The following is an 18,960-nucleotide window of genomic DNA, read 5'->3' as shown; positions in this document are numbered from 1 at the left end:
TTCAATTGATTCGACCTGATGCTCAGATCAACCTAATGTTAACATGCATGAAATGTCATGTTATGGTACCGAATTATATATAGGGCAGTGTGTGATCATTGTATTTATAATGGAATTTGGATATTTTTGCAAATTCCATTTATAAAGTGACTAAAGAATTGAATTATTCCTTATTTCACAAATTAGGGTCCTGTAACTTTTTCAAACATAGTTGAAAATAGCATAATCAGAATCCTTGAATTTTTCTCATACTTTTTCATATATAATTTATTTTCATTGGAGTTACAGATTAATTTCTATGATTTTTGTAATTTTTAGCAATTTCCTGAATTATTTTTATACTGGAAATTCCATTTATTGCATCAGGCTGACGTCAGCAGGTCAGGCGACCTGTGCAGGTCAAACCTGACAGGGGGGCCCCACTGGTCAGCCTCTCTGGGACTAATCCCGCACCGACCAGCCCCTAATTGGGGTTTGACCAGGCGTGGGGCCCTCTGGCAGCGACTGAGGGGAGGGCGATTACGCCCTAATGGTCGGCCACGTCGACGGCCACCGGAGGGTGGTCGCCGGCGACCAGACCCGCGGCGGAGGGCTCGCCGGAGGCGACCTAGACGGCGCTGCACAGCACCAAAACGCACGCGGTTTGCAGCTACAGCATGCTCGCAAAGTGGCCGATCTGGCAGGACCATCTGGGGAGGCTAGGGTCGCCGGAAGAGGCATCGGCGACGAGCCGGAGCGGCGGCCGAAGCTCGGGCGTCGTCGGGGGCTTTGAATCTGAGGGATCCATGCTCAGTTCTTAGCTGCTACGACATCTACGCGTCGTCCTGGAGCTGCTGGTGCGCTCGGGAGGACGAGCTGGACATCGGAGGGCTACCGGCGACGAGCGGCAGCGGCGGTCCTCGTCGGGCTCCGGTGAAACTAGGGCTAGAGGAGGGGATCGACGGGGAAACCTAGGGAAAACGACCGCATGCTCACAGGGAGTGCAGGGTAGAGCTCAGACGGCTCGGGGAAGGCCTGGGGGCGACGAATCGACGGGAGAGGTCCGACGGCGTTGCGGGCATTGCAGGGCGCGAGGAAGCTTCGGCTTCTGCAGAGACGACCAGGGCGACGAGGCAGAGCTAATGGCGTGCTCGGGGAGGGGTTCCTATGGCCAGAGGCACGGCCAGCTCGAGCTCGAGCTCGGCTCTAATGGCGGCAGCAGGGAGGAGGGGGAGATCCGGGAGGAGGGGAAGAACCGAGGCGGGGAATGGATAGGGGAAGCTCTGGGGAGCTTATCCCCGTCGTCGCCAGCGCGAACCGGCGGCCAGGCAGGCACGCAGGTGCGTGGCCGCGCCGGAGGAGGCGGCGGCCACCTCCTGCTGCCTACTGACGCGAGGGAGGGGACGAGCGGCGAGATGGGCCGGGCCTGGCTTGGGCGACACGTAAGACTTTTTCCATTTTCTCTTTTTTTTGTTTTTCTATTTTACTATTTATTGCTTTTCTAATTATTTCAGCTCCAAAACAAAAAGTAAAAACTATTTTTGACCTCCTGAAATATTTGTTATAATATCCCCACTCATTTCCAAGACTTTCAACATTTTTGGAAAATTATAGTTTCTGATTTCAAATTTTTAAATTTGAAACCAGTGGCTTTTGCAATTATTTAAAATGCTTAAAGTGTCAAGAAATAGTTTTCTCCAATGCTCATTTACTTTCATGATTTATCAGAAAGTTTGAACATTTCTTGAGGCCATTTTGGGTTCATTGATTTTGAACTAGTTGAAATTTCCTTTAATTGAAATGGTGGCTAGGGTTTTGAGTTTTTCCTTTGCCACTTTGTCGTTTTTTTTGAAACTTCTTAGATGCAAATGCAAAGAAGACATGGGCACAATGCTATCTTGCTTAAGGGTTAGGGATGTGACAGTATTCTTCAGGGTTATACAAAGTGGGTTTGCCATGGAGAAGACTATGATTCACCTTCATTTGCATTTGCTCCCATGTCAAATAACAACAACAATTTTCATATTCCTGGTTTTCCAATCAATTCCGATGTAGAAGGCAGTAATAGAAGATTGCATGACATTCCTGGACTATTAAGTGCTATTTTCCCCATGGCTGACAGCTTCCAATCACTATCAAGCTCATTGGATGGGGAACTAGATGGTGTTCAGTCTGAATTTGTGGACTTGGAACCTGGTGTGGCTGAGAATGTTAGTACAACATTTGCCGATGATTATAAAATGAGAGAACAAGACATATACACTAGTTTCTTAAAGGAAGCAGACACAGATTTATACCCTGGATGTACAGCATATTCGAGGTTGTCATTTCTTGTCACTTTATATCACATGAAAGTCTTGCATGGGTGGTCACAGGAATCGTTCACACAACTACTTGATGTATTATCAGTTGCATTTCCTCAGATAAACCTGCGGAAGAAATATTACGAGGCGAAAAAAATCATACGCGGATGAGGGCTGGATTATGAGAAAATTCATGCATGCCCAAGAGATTGCATGCTTTTTAGAGGTGAAAGAGCTAACCAGGAGTCTTGCCATGTGTGTGGTGCCTCTCGTTGGGTTACCATTGAAAATGAGAAGAAAGATTCAACAGCTGAATCTAAAAAGAAGAAGAAGAAACCAGCCAAGGTGTTGCGATATTTCCCATTGATTCCAAGGCTCCAAAGGTTATTTGCAACTAAGAAGACATCAATTGACATGCGTTGGCATGATGAAGGTCGTACAAAAGATGGATTGCTGCGATGTCCAGCTGATGCAGAGGCATGGAAAGATCTTGATGCCAGATATCCTAATTTCGCTAAGGATCCCCGTAATATACGACTAGGCCTTGGGTGTGATGGGTTTAACCCTTTCCGACTCATGAGTGCAAAACATAGTACTTGGCCAGTCATGCTTATTCCATACAACCTACCACCTTGGATATGCATGAAGCAAACATCTCTAATTTTATCAATGATTATTCCTGGACTAAGTTCCCCTGGCAATGACATTGATGTATACCTGCAGCCGTTGATGGATGAGCTGTTACAACTTTGGAAAGGTGTGGACACTTTTGACTCATGTACTCAGGAGAAATTTCCTCTTCGAGCTGCACTATTATGGACTTTGAATGATTTTCCAGCATTAGCTTACCTGTATGGATGGAGCACCAGTGGTAGATATGCTTGTCCGTCATGTGGTCCTTTCACGAGATCATATTGGCTAAATAAGAGTAAGAAATTTTGTTATATGGGGCATCGTCGATGGCTAGCACGGGATCATGTATTTCGGAGACGAAAGAAGGAGTTTGATAACACCGAAGAGATGGAACTCGCACCTACAACTATGAGTGGTAGCTCAGCTTTGAGAATGTTGCAGGGCAGAGTGTTTGTCTTAGGAAAAAAAGTTGTTGCAGCAAACAAAGGGAAAGGGAAAATGAAGGGCAAAGACAATGAAAAAGCAACGGAAGGTCGTGAGAAACAGAAGCGTAAAAGAGCGCCTAAAAAGAAATCGGATAACATCTCACGTAAACCTGAAAAGAAGCCTGAGGATTGTTTCAAAAAGAAGTCAATATTCTTTGATTTGGAATACTGGGAGCACAACAAGTTAAGGCACAATCTAGATGTAATGCATATTGAGAAAAACGTCTTTGAAAATTTAATTGGTACCTTACTGGATATTGATTCTAAAACAAAGGATGGCCTTAATGCACGGCTTGACTTGGGAGAAATTGGAATTCGACCTAACCTTCAACCCGATGAAGGTGATACAGGTAAAACTAAATTGCCGCACGCACCTTTTAATATGTATAAAGAAAAGAAGGAGATGCTTTGTACAATGATTAAGAATTGTAGGACTCCTGATGGTTGTGCATCAAAATTTTCGAGGTGTGTGAACATGAAAGAATTAACATTGACTGGCCTCAAAAGCCATGACTGTCATGTTATTCTAGAAGACATCCTTCCTGTGGCACTTTTACACTGTTATCCCAGTAAAGATGTCATGATAATAGTGGTTGAGCTGGCTAATTTCTTCAAGAAGCTATGCTCCAAAGTGTTAGATGTCTCTGAGCTTGAGAAACTACAAGAGAGTATTGTGAAGACACTTTGTAATATGGAAAAAGTTTTTCTTCCATCGTTTTTTACTGTCATGGTACATTTAATGGTGCACTTAGTTGAAGAAGCTAAACTTGGTGGCCCGGTGCATTACAGGTGGATGTACCCTCTAGAGAGGTATGCTACTTTGATTTGATTTGTTATTTTCCACGATGCATCTAAGTATATGATTTGATTTATCATTTCCTGTGACACATATAACATCGTTGTTTTATGATGTTCAGATCATTTGTTTCGCTAAAGTCACTTGTGCGCAATAGAGCTTATCCTGAAGGTTCTATTGCTGAAGGATATATTGTTGAAGAATGCTTGACCTTTTGTTCAAGATTTCTAGAAGGAACCACACGTTTCACAAGAACTTCTAGGAACCCCGATCCCTCAGATAATACAAAGGGCGTATACATGTTCGATAGTGTTGGTGAGCCAATTGGAAAGGCTGTCAGTGGCTAGTTGGACGATCAACTTCTTGTTCAAGCACATCGATATGTCTTGCGACACTCTGATGAGCTTGATGGTCTCCGTAGGTGTGCTTCAGTGCTATCTTGTATTTCTTTTGTTTTTCATAAGCTGGAAAGAATAATGATGTTATTTTGTCTTATTATTATAGAGAATTTTTGGATCAAGAGAGGAGGAAACCAGGTAACTTAAATTTGACGGATGATGACAATGAGGGATTGATTAGTGGACACTTTGCTGACTGGTTGGAACAAAAGGTATAGTTCACCTTTAGCATATTCTTTCATTGTAGTTCCATATGAATTCAATGTAACCACTTTTACATACAGGTTATATTAAACGATGGTCCGGATATCACAGAAAAGATAAGAGCATTAGCGGTAAAACCAAGCAAATGCGGGGTGCGCTACAGTGGCTATATAATTAATGGTTTCAGGTTTCATACTATCAGTCGTGAGACAGGACGCGTGACACAAAATAGTGGTGTCGTGAACCTTGCTGAAAATGGTGTGTTGTATTATGGCCGGTTATCTGACATCTTCGAATTGTCATACAGAGATTACAAGGTGGTGTTCTTCAAATGTGATTGGTATGATGTTCATCACAAATCTGGTATTATAAAAGATGAGTTTGGATTCACTCATGTGAACTTCTCTCGAAAAATACATACAGGGGATAATTTAGAGGATGATCCCTTTGTATTTTCTTCCCAAGTTGACCAGGTTTTCTATATCCAGCATCCGAGAAATGAGAATTGGAATACCATGGTGAAATTCAAACCTCGTGATATATTTGACATGGGTGAAGAACCATCTTCAGATGAAACAGATTAGTCGAGTTGGGCGGATCTTTAGAATGTATAGTTCATGTCACTCTATAGTGAACTAGCCTATGGCCTTTTTTAATGTGTAGATGAATTGTATGGCTACCCGTTTAGTTTTCTAAAAAGTTCTGTAATTGATTTTTTTATAACTTTCACATGATAGTACTACTGTCAAATTTGGAACCCATGAAGTGTGCGTCAGGTTCATTTGTTCTGGCCAGAAATAAATATAGTCAACAGAAATTCGAGAAAATGGAATATTTTAAAAATCAAAAGCAATAAAAGATATTTGGTGAATCGAACGGGCACGAAAGTGTGGGAGTTTTGAAAAAGTTCACAAATTTAGAAAAACTACAATAATTTGAAAAGATTACAAAGAAAAGGGAATAAAAAAATAAAGGAAAATTAAACAAAAAAATGAAACAAAAAGGCGTATCCTTATTTTTCCGTATGCGTTTTTGGCTTTTCAGATTGATTTTTTCTTGGATATTTTGGTGTTTCGGTTTTTCACCGTTTTTTAGTTTTTTAACGAAAAAAATCAACTTTTTTTTTTAAAAGAACTCATTTTTTCGTGAGAGGCACGATCGGCCGTGCCTCTGAGAAATAAAAAAAGCAACGTTTTTTTGCAAGAGGCACTGTTTTGCCTTCGCGAGAGCCGCAGTCGCCTCTCCGCACCCTGCCGCCCCTCTCCTCTCCTCTCTGCTCACCATCCGTCATCGCTCCTCTCCTCTCCTCTCCGCTCACCATCCGTCGTCGCTCCTTTCGTCGCTCCTCTCCTATCCTCTCCGCTCACCACCGTGCCGCAACTGACGTGACAAGGATTTGAAGGAGCAGGAGTTCCACCGGACACCTCCTCCATCATCTCGGCATGACGACGACACATCGTCACGCCACACCGTGACGGCAGTTGGGAGGGCGGTGTAGGAGGAGGATCGGATGGAGTAATGTTTTTAAGGCGATCCTCCTCCCCTCCCCCTCCCCCCCCCCCCCGCGAACGATCGAGGGGGCTTACCCTAGCGCTGCCGCCGGGCCGACCTCCCTCCCCTCTCCCTCCCCTCGCCGTCGTCGGGCAAAGCCTGGTCGGCGTTGGCGGCGGTGGAGTTTCTCAGCCCTCTTTTGGATACGACCGACGTAGGCCGCGGGGTTTCGGATGACGGCGATGTGTGGGCACAGGGCGCGTCGGCGTGGTGACGGACGTTTGGCGGCGGCGGCGGCGTGGACGTGTGGCCTGGTATAGTGGGTTGCGCGGTGGTTGCGCCCGTCGCAGCCACGACGACCCGATCTGGTCCGTTCCGTGGCCGATTCAGGCAGCGATGACAGCGGATGGCCTGGTGGCCGCCGATGGCTCCTCCTGTCGCTTTTGGAGGTCTCCCTCCCGCATCCCTGGGTGGGCGTGGGTGGCTGTTGTGCAACTGCAGGGGCGGGTGGCGGGGCGTTCGTCCTAGATCTAGCACTGGGATCTAGGTGGGCGGCGCGGGTGGGGCAGCTTCCTGGCGTGACTGTTGCTCACGCCGCGGGCAGCGTTGTGGAGGTCCGGCTCATGGCGATGGTCTCTCGGGGGCACGACGGCTATACAGTGGCTCGGCGGCTCAACGGTCTCCCGGGGGCACGGCGGCTATACAGTGGCTCGGCGGCTCAGTGACCAGCTTGTCAAGATTGCCTTGAGTTGCTGGGCACTGCCGCCCCATTGCCGGCAAGGGCTGGGTGAAGGAATGGCATGTCGAGGAGGCATTTGCGGTTGACGCGGCCAAACACTTCGGTCTACCACTGCCTTTATAATTTCTATTAAACCATGTCGATATTACTTGGATATGTATATTACCGAAGAAAGTTTGTTCTTTTTTGAGAAAAGAACAAGGCATACAGATTTATACAATAAAGATACACCTAAAAATCATTTATTCATAAATTCGTTTTTAACACATCCGTATATGTGAATACTTAGCACTTTATTTTTCATAAAAAATAAATACTTAGCACTCTTTTTTCACTTAATTAAATTTGACGTTCCCTGAATATTTTCGCTTAACAAAATTTGGCGCTACAAATTGTTTCTTTGCCACGCGCAATACATACTTCCCGCGTTATGGCCTGATTTTTTTCCTCCCCATCATCTAGCCCACCTCCCCATTATCCAGCCTCGTCTTGATTGCAATCTGCGTGGCATCAGCAGCAACCGCGCCGCCCAGTCCCGCAGACGCGTGATGGTAGGCTCGTCCTTGAGTGCTGCCCTGTGCCGCTAGCTCGTCCTCGAGTCTGCCCTGCGCCGCTAGCTCGTCATCGAGTGCTGCCCTGCGCCGCTAGCTCCGCCGGCCGCCTGTCCAGAAGCAGCTCTCGCCTCCACGTCAAGCAGGTGATCCATTGAAATCCATTGTGCGTATAGTTTTACCACGTCAAGTATGGATCCTCTTCTCCTGCGTCTCCTTACTTCCTTCGTGTAGAATCAGTACATGTCTCCAGTCTCGCACTCTAAGTGTTTGTTGAATTGCTTGCCTGCATGTAAATCAATTGTGACAGATTTTCTTGAACATACGTGAGCAATTGTTTGCTCTAATCAAATTTTGTATGGTAAAAATCAAGAGTAGTACAAGTGGTTTTGATAGATTGGCTGAAATGTACAGACTGAAATGGTTGTAGTGAATGTGATAGTGTTTGGTTGCACAGACTGAAATGTACTCTACTATTTCATAGTAGTTTTTTTGTCCTATTTCACACCTCATCTTAGTGCAGTCCCACTTCTTCATTAATTTCGATTCTTCCATCTTAGTTGAATGGAGGTTTCAATCAGCACCTCTCAGATTTTGCACCAAAAAAATGTTGTTTACATGTCTGTATGTTGTTATCTGCATTACAGTAATTTCAGAAGTGCTTTTTGCTTCCTTTTCAGTTACATATGTACATAAGCAAGATCACCTTATTTCATCTTATTTCAGTTAGGTACCTAGGGATTGACTTAGATGGTAACTGATTCATGAAAACCACACACATAATGCAGTATCTTTTTTTCTTTTGAATTGTGAATGACTGTAGGAGAGTTTCCTACAGTTTTGTATATATTAGAATAGTGAGTGTGTCAAGGTTACAGGAATAGCAGTTACATTTTTACAAAAGAGGCCAGGAAAGTTTTACTAGCAATTACATTTGTTTCCATACTTGACCTTAATATATGATTTTAACATTGTTTAATAAAGATATCATGTCGAGGATACCTCCAGAGGTTGATGATCTAGTACCAAAAAAGCCTCCTGACTGTACTAGGCAAACACATATATCTAGTTTGATGTATATGTTCCAGCTATATTCCATCATGATACTCTTGCATGCAGGGCCAAATGGAGATGTGAGACAGATTGTAGGGGAATTCCGAGGTAAAAATTTGTCGGAATTACGCGGGGGGAAGATAATTGTGGAGACTCATGGAAATGGTCTAGCAAATGGAAAGTCAGCTGTGATTCTTGGTCATCATCTTACATGGCTTGCAGAGAACTCAACATTTGCACCATTGCATATTCCTAGATGGGACAATGAATTGTTTCTGCAAAAACACGGGCAAATGATCACAGATGTGGAGGTAAAGTTTTCATAGCACTGTTCAAGATTGTTAATATGACATCGCTGACAGTCGATTTTAATTTTTGAAGGATAAATTTATCTACTCCAATGAGACAAGGCAACTTACACGAGACTGGATCCTATTGACTATTAACAAAAAATGGAGAGCGTACAAGTCTCGTTTGAAGAGTAAATATTTCAAGCGTGACAAGAAGTCTTTGGCTGAAATTATAGCAAGTGTTCCCAAAGGTGTTAATGAACATCAATTGGATACTCTTGTTGGGTTTTGGTGCCAGGATTCACATATGGTAAGATGTTCTATTCTCATACTTAATATGACGTACATAACTAGTTTGGTGACATTAGTATTGACTAGATGTGTTGGTTTCCTAGAAATTGTGCGAAAAGAACACCGAGTGTGCAAAGAAGCAGAAGAATCCACATACAACTGGGAGAAAAAGCCATGCTAGACTTAGAAAAGAGATGGTGAAACCTTTTCTTTCTAAAGATGGCTTAGAAATAAATTTTGTTAGTGTAGAAAACTGAATATGTTCTTACAGAAACACTAACAAACATTCCAATTTACTTTGTTGAACAGGAAATCAAGAGCAATCGACAGGTTAGCAAGATTGAACTTTGGGATGAAGCTCATAAACAGAAGGATGGTAAATACAAAAATGCAAAAACGAAGATAGTGATGGTATAGTTCTAGTTCTGATTAAAGTAAAGGCTTTAACTTAACACTACTTAGTATAATGTGATGTTTGTGTTTATTTCAACAGGAGAAACTGGAAGAAAGAAAGAATGATAACAATGGGCGGCTTTCATTCAGCGATTATGGAGAAGTGTTTAAAAGTGTGCATGGGGAAGACGCAAAAAAGCTTCGAGGGTATTATGGTGATAAGTATTGGAGCGAAATAAAAGTTTCTCAAGGACTGACTTTTGTTCAGCATTTTGAGAATGAAGGAAATGTTCATCTTTCATTGCGGGCACTAGGAGATAATGTAGAAAATGTGACAGATGAGTTGGCTATGGTGCGTTCGTTCCTGAAGCGAAAATTTCCTGGAGAAGATTTCAGAAACGAATTTGTAACCATGGGAAGTGATGAAGTTCGTATCTAAACCACTAATCTTTTTGCAAAGATAAAAGTACAAGTATTAACATACTATTATCCATGTTCTTGTTTCAGGTTGATCTCGACGAAAGAGTTGTTGGCAGCGACCTCCCAAATGAATCACATAACGAAATTGAAGTGCATGCTCGATTGAGTGCTATGCAGGTGATGTAATACTTTCTTCACTAATAAATATTCTAGTTTATTCTCAGACTTAAAAATTAAAAGCAATTGTTCATCATAAGTTTCAGGAATTGCATCCTAGCAATTGGGCGAGAGGGAAAGAGTGTTACACCGGTTTATCGTTACCACATGAAAAAATGGTAGCTAAGGTGTGTGTGCGTGCATGAATTTTTGTTTTGTTATTAAAAAATGTCTATGTTTTGAATAAGTTTACTTAAAACTAAATGGAACCTTAATTGTAGAAGGCACACATTGAAAACTTTAATGGGGCCAATAAGGGGACTGCAGAATCAAATTTACGAGACAATCAGATCACTAGCCAAGATTTGTGTCCTAGTTTTTCTGCCAGAACCAAAGAGGATTTCACTGGTTTATCTTTACCACACATGGTCGCTAAGGTGCGTGTGTGAATAATTTTTTGCTTCATTACCAAACAATGCCTATGTATTGTGTATGTTTACTTACAACTAAAGTGAATCTCAATTGTAGAAAGCACACATTGAAAAAATTGATAGTGTCAATCAAGGCTATGCAAAATCTACTTTACCGGAGAAGGCTAACCAGGAATTGCATCCTAGCAATTGCGCAAGAACCAAAGAAGGTTGCACAAGTTTATCTTCACCACATAAACACACGGTTACTAAGGTGTGTGCGCCCGCGTGCATAAATTTTTGCTCTATCATGAAACAATGTCTATCTGTTTTGTAAGTTTACTTACATCCGAACTGAACATCAACTGTAGAAAGCACATGATGCTCCTGAGCCAAAGATTGGTCAAGCTGAAAATAGCAATGCAGACATGCAAGGTGCTCTTAAACGAAGTGAACTGCTTCATCGCGTCACTAAACAGGTATATATATATATGTATCTGATGACAATGGTGAGAATAGTTAGTTTTCTAATTTCATGTGCAATTGCCCCTTTCTGTTTAAAGAAAAATATTCATGCGTGATAATTAATGTTTCATTTCTTGAAAAAATAGGATAAAATGAAAGTCTTTTTGTATTGATTGAACCCGAGAAGCAAAAATAAATGTATGGCTGAAGGAACTTTAGTGAGTAGAGATAAAACATACGTGGTCGGAGGAAACATGCTTGGAGAGCAATATGTAGCAGTATCTATTTCCGCTGTTACAAGACATGGAAATGAGGCACTGGCTAGACCATCTGAAAAATTCGAAACATTAAGGGATGCTATTGGTCATGTTATTGCATGGCCTCTATCACATGTAAGTACACTTTCGTTGAATCACTGGTTATGCTCTAATGTACATTCTTAAGGTTTTTTATTTATGAAGAATTTTGTAATTTTTAGGTCAAAAAACCAAAACTGACCACTCGTACACATTCTCCAAACAAGCCACCAAACACTGGTATGGTACATCACCAACGTACATTTCTTTCCACACTAGTCTTAAAGCTTATGTTCTAATTTTATCTGTGTTATCTTTATTTTTCAGGGTAGCTCAAGATTTTGAAAAGGAGTGCATTGCAGGAGTCAGGAGCAAGTATAGAAGAATTAGTCTTTAAAAGGATAAATATTATGTATTATATAAAGATTTTAGCTTCATATGAAATCTTAGTTCTAGTTTGTACGATCTCTTCTTGAACATTTGGATCTTTGATATGAATATCTGATTTGATTTCGTTGTGAACCTAATGTGTTTGTTCCTAATTGGAATAGTGTGAATGGGTTGCTTGTTAATACAATTGGTGATATGGATGGATCCCTTTATATAATGATATCTGGTTCTTATGAATGCGATTGGTGATATGGATGCATGCCCTTGCATAAAAATATTTGTTGATCATTCTACAGAAGAATGTATGTGATAAAGTAACTAGATTTGAAATAATGAAGTAAAAATTTAAAAAAATCAAATATTGTTTTAAAGTAAAATAACAAGTGGCAACAAATTAGCTTGTGTGAGTTTAGAGACGAATATAACGTGTGTACATAGCGTGTATAGAAATGGGTTGGAGCCCATGATGAATTCAATGACCCTGTTAGTACAGACGTCATAGGAGCGCATCTAACAAACTACTATAATATGTAGAGGCGATTTTGAACGTCCCAATATAGCGTCTCATATCTAAGGACGTCTTTGAACGTCCCAACATAGCGTCTCATAACTAGAGACGACTTTCAACGTCCCAACATAGCGTCTCATATTTACAGACGCCTTTGAACGTTCCAATATAGCGTCTCATGCCATGTACAGACGCTTAGCGAGCGTGTCTATATTTTTTGAGACGGTCCGTAAGGAGACGCTCCAAAGACACTTTACTAAGTCGACTCTATGGTTGCCTAGAGATGAAATAACACGTCTCTAGCAATGGAATATGACGTCTCTACATGCAGAATTTCTTGTAGTGTATATGGTGGGTCACGCCACCACCCAACTTGAAATCCCTCAAGTTGAATTACTTCAAAACTGAATTTCTTCAAAGTTGATTTTCTTCAAAGTTGTTGTTCTTCAAACTTGTTTTTCTTCAAAGCTGAAATTCATCAACATGATGCTTTGTCACAAAATCCTCAAGTTAATCAAAATCTTCAAAAACACTTGATGATTTTCATTTGCCTAGATATATATATAGACTGTGATTTCAAAGTCCTCAACAACATTCACTTATAGCTATTTCTTCAGTTTGATATTTCATCTAAGTGAATGTGATCGGACCCCACTTCCCCTCTATGCTATACTCACCCAGTCTATTCAATTCTTCATATGCGTTCTACTTGAAACTTTGTTCAAAATCTTCACTGTATCCTTGTCAGCTGATGATTTTGTAACAAAATCCTCAAATCCTCAAAAATGTTTTTTATATTGTTATACAGTAACTGAACCCCACTTCCCACGAGATAAGCACGATCTCACCGCTTTAAATGGTTGGTACACGTGTCCTGCGGAGACGAAAGGGCAGGGGTAGTTTGGTCCGAAAAAATCGGCCGGACAGTTTTCACCTGAGGTATAAATATGTCCTTACCCCCTCCAGTCAAAACTCTTTGTTCTCTCTCGACCTCCTCTCCGCTACAGGAAATTCATAGCGCCACCGCTAGAAGTCTCGTCGCCGGCGAGGAAAAGCTTTACTGCCTCGACCTCTCTGTCACCGAAATCACGGCGGAGCCGGAATGTCTTCGTACGCCGCCGCCGTACATGTCCTCTGTTGCCAAGTTAGGGCGCAGTGGAGTCGCACCGAAGAGCATCTGCTGCTGCTTCTTCCTCTGTTCTTCGTGCGTGCTATATAGGGTAAATAAAACCCTATTTTTACAGTCGCTTTTGCTACTGCAACAAAAGAACTTCCAATGGCACCAGAACTAGGCACGTCGACGGGAGAATACTTGGCTTGATCCTTCTGCTGCGGCTACGCCTTAAGGGACTTCCTAGGCAAGTATGCAAAGGATTTCCCAAGTGGCCTTGGAGCCTTGTGTTGGTGTTCCCTCGAAGCGGAAAGGGTGATGTAGCGTAGCGGTGTTAAGTATTTCCCTCAGTTTGAGAACCAAGGTATCAATCCACTGGAGGAGTTATCTCAAGATCCCGCACAAACACAAAAGCTTGCTCCCAACGCTATGAAGGGGTTGTCAATCCTTTATAGATTGTTTGCCAAGTGAGAACTCAAAGCAACAAAGTAACAAAGCAAAGTAAAAGCGGAGGTGTAAACGATGGATGTGAATAGACCTGGGGGCCGTAGTGTTTACTAGTGGCTTCTCTCATGAAAGCAAGTAGACGGTGGGTGAACAAATTACTGTCGAGCAATTGATAGAACCACGAAAAGTCATGACGATATCTATGCAATGATTATTTCTATAGGCATCACGTCCAAAACAAGTAGACCGATACTTTCTACATCTACTACTATTACTCCACACGTCGACCACTATCCAGCATGCATCTAGTGTATTAAGTCCATAAGAATAAAGTAACGCCTTAAGCTATATGACATGATGTAGAGGGATAATCTCAAACCAATGATAAAAACCCCATCTTTTTACCCTTGATGGCAACTACTTGATGTGTGCCTTGCTGCCCCTACTGTCACTGGGAAAGGTCACCACATGGTAGAACCCAAAACTAAGCACTTCTCCCATTGCAAGAATCATAGATCTAGTTGGCCAAAAAAAACCCAAGACTCGGAGAGACTTACAAGGATTTCAAATCATGCATATAAGAAATCAGCAAAGACTCAAATATATATCATAGATAATCTGGTCACAAATCCACAATTCATCGGATCTCGACAAACACACCGCCAAAGAAGATTACATCGGATAGATCTCCATGAAGATCATGGAGAACTTTATATTGAAGATCCGAGAGAGAGAAGAAGCCATCTAGCTACTAACTACGGACCCGTAGGTCTGAAGTGAACTACTCACGAGTCATTGGAGGGGCGATGATGATGATGAAGAAGCTCTCCAACTCCAAAGTCCCGTCCGGCAGGGCACCGGGAATGGTCTCCAGATGAGATCTCGCGGAAATGGAACCTTGCGGCAGCGGAAAAGTATTTTTGAGGCTCCCCCAATTTTTTGTTGAATATTTGGGAATATATAGGCCAAGGATCTAGGTAAGGGGGCGGCCAGGGAGGCCACAAGCGCTAACACCGCCGCCTCCCCCTGGTCGCAGAGTGGGAGCTTGTGGGCTCCCTAGAGCCCACCTGGCTTGGCCCGGAGGCCCCCTGATCTTCTTCCGTTCGGGAAAAAATCATTTCGGGGTTTTTATTCCGTTTGTACTTCGTTCCAAAATCAGATTTGAAAAGAGTTAAAAACGCACAAAAAACAGGAACTCGCACTTGGCACTGAATTAATTAGTCCCAAAAAAGATATAAACGGTACAAAAAACATCCAAAGAAGACAAGATAACATCATGAAACCATCAAAATTATAGATACGTTTGAGACGTGTCAAGCATCCCCAACCTTAACTCCTGCTCGTCCTCGAGTAGGGAAGTGATAAAGAATGTATTTTTGATGCTTTCATGCTACCTAGCATAGATGTCCTTTGTAATCCCTCTTATGTGACGTGAATGTTCAGATCCATTAGATTCAAAACAATAGTTTTCTATTGATGTGGAAACAATAATAATTCAAGCAAACTAGCAAGGTAATCATGAACTTTCGAAATAACCAGGACAAAAGAAAGTTATCCTTACAAAAGCATATAGATTGGCTATGCTCTATCATCATTGCACAACGAATTTAAATCATGCACAACCCCGGTATTGGCCAAGTAATTGTTTCACACCTTTACTTTCTCACACCTTTTCAACTCTCACGCAATACATGAGCGTGAGCCATGCTTATAGCACTATAGATGGTGTGGAATTTGGTGGAGGTTGCAATACAAAAAAGGAGAAGATAGTCACATTAACTAGGCATATCAATGAGCTGTGGAGATGATCATCAATACATATCAATGTGAATGAGTAGGGATTGTCATACAAATGATGCACTAGAGCTACGATATGTGAAAGATCTTAAAGAAAACTAGTGGGTGTGCATCCAACTTGCTTGCTCATGAAGACCTAAGGCAATTTTGAGGAAGCCTATCATTGGAATATACAAGCCAAGTTATATAATGAAAATTTCCCACTAGCCATATGGTGCTGAAAAAATGAGAGACTCTCAATCATGAAGACCATGGTGCTTAATATGCACAAGTTTGGAAAAAGTGGTAGCATTGTCCCTTCTCTCTTTTTCTCTCATTTTTTTAATTTTTAATTTTTTATTTGGTGGGCTCTTTGGCCTCTTGTTTTGTGGGCTTATTTGGCCTCTTTTATTTCCTCACATGGGACAATGCTCCATTAATGATGGTAATCACACTTTCAACTCAAAACTTAGAGCAACAATGACTCTATATGGAATGCCTTCAGTAGTGTACCGTGGCAATGATCTAGCATGGCATAGACATTAATGGAAACATCATGCTAGCTATCTTACGATCATGCAATGGCAATGTAGACGTGGTGGCACATGTCATGGTGGTAGTTGCATGGCAATATATCTCGGAATGACTTTGAAAAAGTCATAGTAGGTAGGTATGGTGGCTGTTTGAGGGAGGCTAATGGTGGGTTTTGTGCACCGGTGAAAGTTGCACGACACTAAGAAGATAGTGATGGTGGAAGGTGAAAGTGCATCTAAACCATGGACTCAACATTAGTCATGAATAACTCATATACTTGTTGCAGAAGTTTTATTAGTAATCGAAACAAAGCATTCAGCGCATACTCCTAGGGGAAGGGTTGGTAGGTATAAACCATCGCGCGATCCCGACCGCCACGCAAAGGATGACAATCAATAGACTAATCATGCTCAGATTTCATCACATAGCGGTTTACCATACGTGCATGCTACGGGAATCACTAACTTCAACACAAGTATTTCTAGATCCACAACACCTTACTAGCATAACTTCAATATTACCATAACCACAACTCAAGACTAATTGAGATGAATCAAACTTCTCTAACTATTCAATGCACATGAAGGTGGAAGTTTTCGTATCCCTTTGGATAACTACCCCTTTTGAGACTACTTTTAAAGCATAGATCAACTAGCAAGCCATGCACCATTGTGCTCTAAAAGATATAAGTGAAGCACATAGAGCAAAAGTATCTAGCTCAAAAGATATAAGTGAAGCACATGTGAGCTTAATTGTCTACCAAAAGATATAAGTGAAGCTTGACAAAATCATGGTGTTTGCATGTCTCTCTCTCTAGGTGTGCATCAAGGATGATTGTGACACAAAAAAAGACTCCTACGATACAAGACGCTCCAAGCAAAAACACATAACATGTGGTGAATAAAAATATAGCCCCAAGTAACGTTACCGATGGATTGAAGACGAGAGAGGGGATGCCTTCCAGGGGCATCCCCAAGCTTAGGCTTTTACGGCATCCTTGAATCTCTTGGGGTGCCTTGGGCATCCCCAAGCTTGAGCTCTTGACAGTCTTTATCTCTTTGTCCATAAGAACTTCACCCAAAACTTGAAAACTTCACAAAACGAAACTTAAACAGAAACTCGTGATAACATTAGTACAAGAAAGCAAACCACCACTTCCTTAGGTACTGTAGCAACCTTAAATTCTACTTGTGCTGATGTTGGGTTACTGTACTTTCAATCTTCCATGGCTAATACCGCCCGATACTATCCATAGTTTCATCAAAATAAGAAACCAACACAACAAAAACAGAATCTATTAACAACAGACCAGTCTGTAGCAATATGTATATTTCGTATACCTATGGTACTCCAAAAATTCTGAACAATTACGACAGTCTGAAGAATTTGCGTAGCAATGAGCAGAAAAAACAATAAACTCAAAAGCTCTTTCATAAAAAAATGAAAATTCGTTTCGTGAGCAGAAAGTTTCTGTCTTTTCCAGCATGACCAAACGATCATCCCCAAGACTAATCATAACGGTTTTGCTTGGCACAAACGCAAAAAGAAACACAAAAAAACACAATCATAAAAGAATTATGAAAGTGTGGAAAACACAAAACAGAACTAAAAATGATAGATTCGTTGGGTTGCCTCCCAACAAGCGCTTTTGTTTAACGCGCTTAGCTAGGCATTGATTTCAATGATGCTCACATAAAAGGTAAGGATTGAAACACAACGAGAGCATCATGGGGCAAATGGCTAGCACATTTAAGTTTAACCCACTTCCTATGCATCGGGATTTTGTGATCAAACAAATTATTGGAGCAAGAATCAACTAGCATAGGAAGGCTAAACAAGCATAGCTTCAAAAATTTCAACTTATGGAGAGGAAGCTTGATACTATTGCAATAAGTAGAAGCATATGATCCTCTCTCATAGTAATTTTCAGTAGCATCATGAATAAATTCAACAATGTAACTATCACAAAGGATATTCTTTTCATGATCCACATGCATGCAAAGTTGACGCTCTTCAAAAATAGTGGGATTATCATCTAAAGTCATGACTTCTCCAAACCCACTTTCAATAATATTGCAAATATCATATTCATCTTGAGGCTTGAACAAATTTTCAAGACCAAAAGAAAAATCATCACCCCAATCATGATCTTTGCAACAAGTAGTGGTCATAGCAAGACTAGCATCCCCAAGCTTAGGGTTTTGCATAATTTTAGCATGATTGTAACTAATAGAATTTACAGTGAAACCATTGCAATCATGCTTTTCATCCAAGGAGACCTCGTGAATCACTTCATAAATTTCTTCCTCACAATTTTCAGATTCACGCATCTCACGCAAAACTCCATAAAGATAGTCAAGTGCCCTCAACTCACTAGCAATTCGTTCCACATAAGTGGGTCTCTTAAAGAGATTAACAAACGAAGATGCAAGCATATTGAAGGCACATGGCACACAAGCGAACAAAAAGCAAGCGAAAGAAGGCCGAACGGAAAAAGGCAAATGAAAACGGCAAATGTGAAGTGGGGGAGAGGAAAACGAAAGGCAACTGGCAACAAAAGTAAATGCAAGAGAAGAGTTTGTGAGACCTACTTGGATAGATCTTAATTTCTCCTCCCCGGCAACGGCGCCAGAAATACTTCTGATGTCAGCTATGTATCCCCCGCAACGGCGCTAGAAATACTTCTGCTACTGCAACAAAAGACCTTCTAATGGCGCCAGAAATAGGCACGTCGACGGGAGAATACTTGGCTTGATCCTTCTACTGCGGCTACGCCTTAAGGGACTTCCTAGGAAAGTATGCAAAGGATTTCGCCCGTGGCCTTGGAGCCTAGCGTTGGTG

General features: G+C 41.7%; 1 protein-coding gene across 1 annotated transcript; it reads left to right on the top strand.

Moving 5' to 3' along the window:
- Positions 1–9,198: 9,198 nt before the first annotated feature.
- On the top strand, positions 9,199–11,935 carry LOC123439910. Its single transcript, XM_045116533.1, has 11 exons — positions 9,199–9,232; positions 9,318–9,410; positions 9,523–9,624; positions 9,707–10,033; positions 10,114–10,203; positions 10,284–10,370; positions 10,464–10,619; positions 10,711–10,866; positions 10,964–11,071; positions 11,536–11,593; positions 11,681–11,935. The coding sequence occupies exons 1-11, from the start codon at positions 9,230–9,232 to the stop codon at positions 11,683–11,685; spliced, it is 1,185 nt and encodes a 394-aa protein (XP_044972468.1). The 5' UTR covers positions 9,199–9,229; the 3' UTR covers positions 11,686–11,935.
- The last annotated feature ends 7,025 nt before the right edge of the window (positions 11,936–18,960 follow it).

This window comes from Hordeum vulgare, chromosome 3H (genome assembly GCF_904849725.1).
Source record: "Hordeum vulgare subsp. vulgare chromosome 3H, MorexV3_pseudomolecules_assembly, whole genome shotgun sequence".
Taxonomy (NCBI): Eukaryota; Viridiplantae; Streptophyta; class Magnoliopsida; order Poales; family Poaceae; genus Hordeum; species Hordeum vulgare.
Note: the sequence above shows the minus strand (reverse complement) of the source record. Positions and strands in the feature narration are given on the sequence as shown.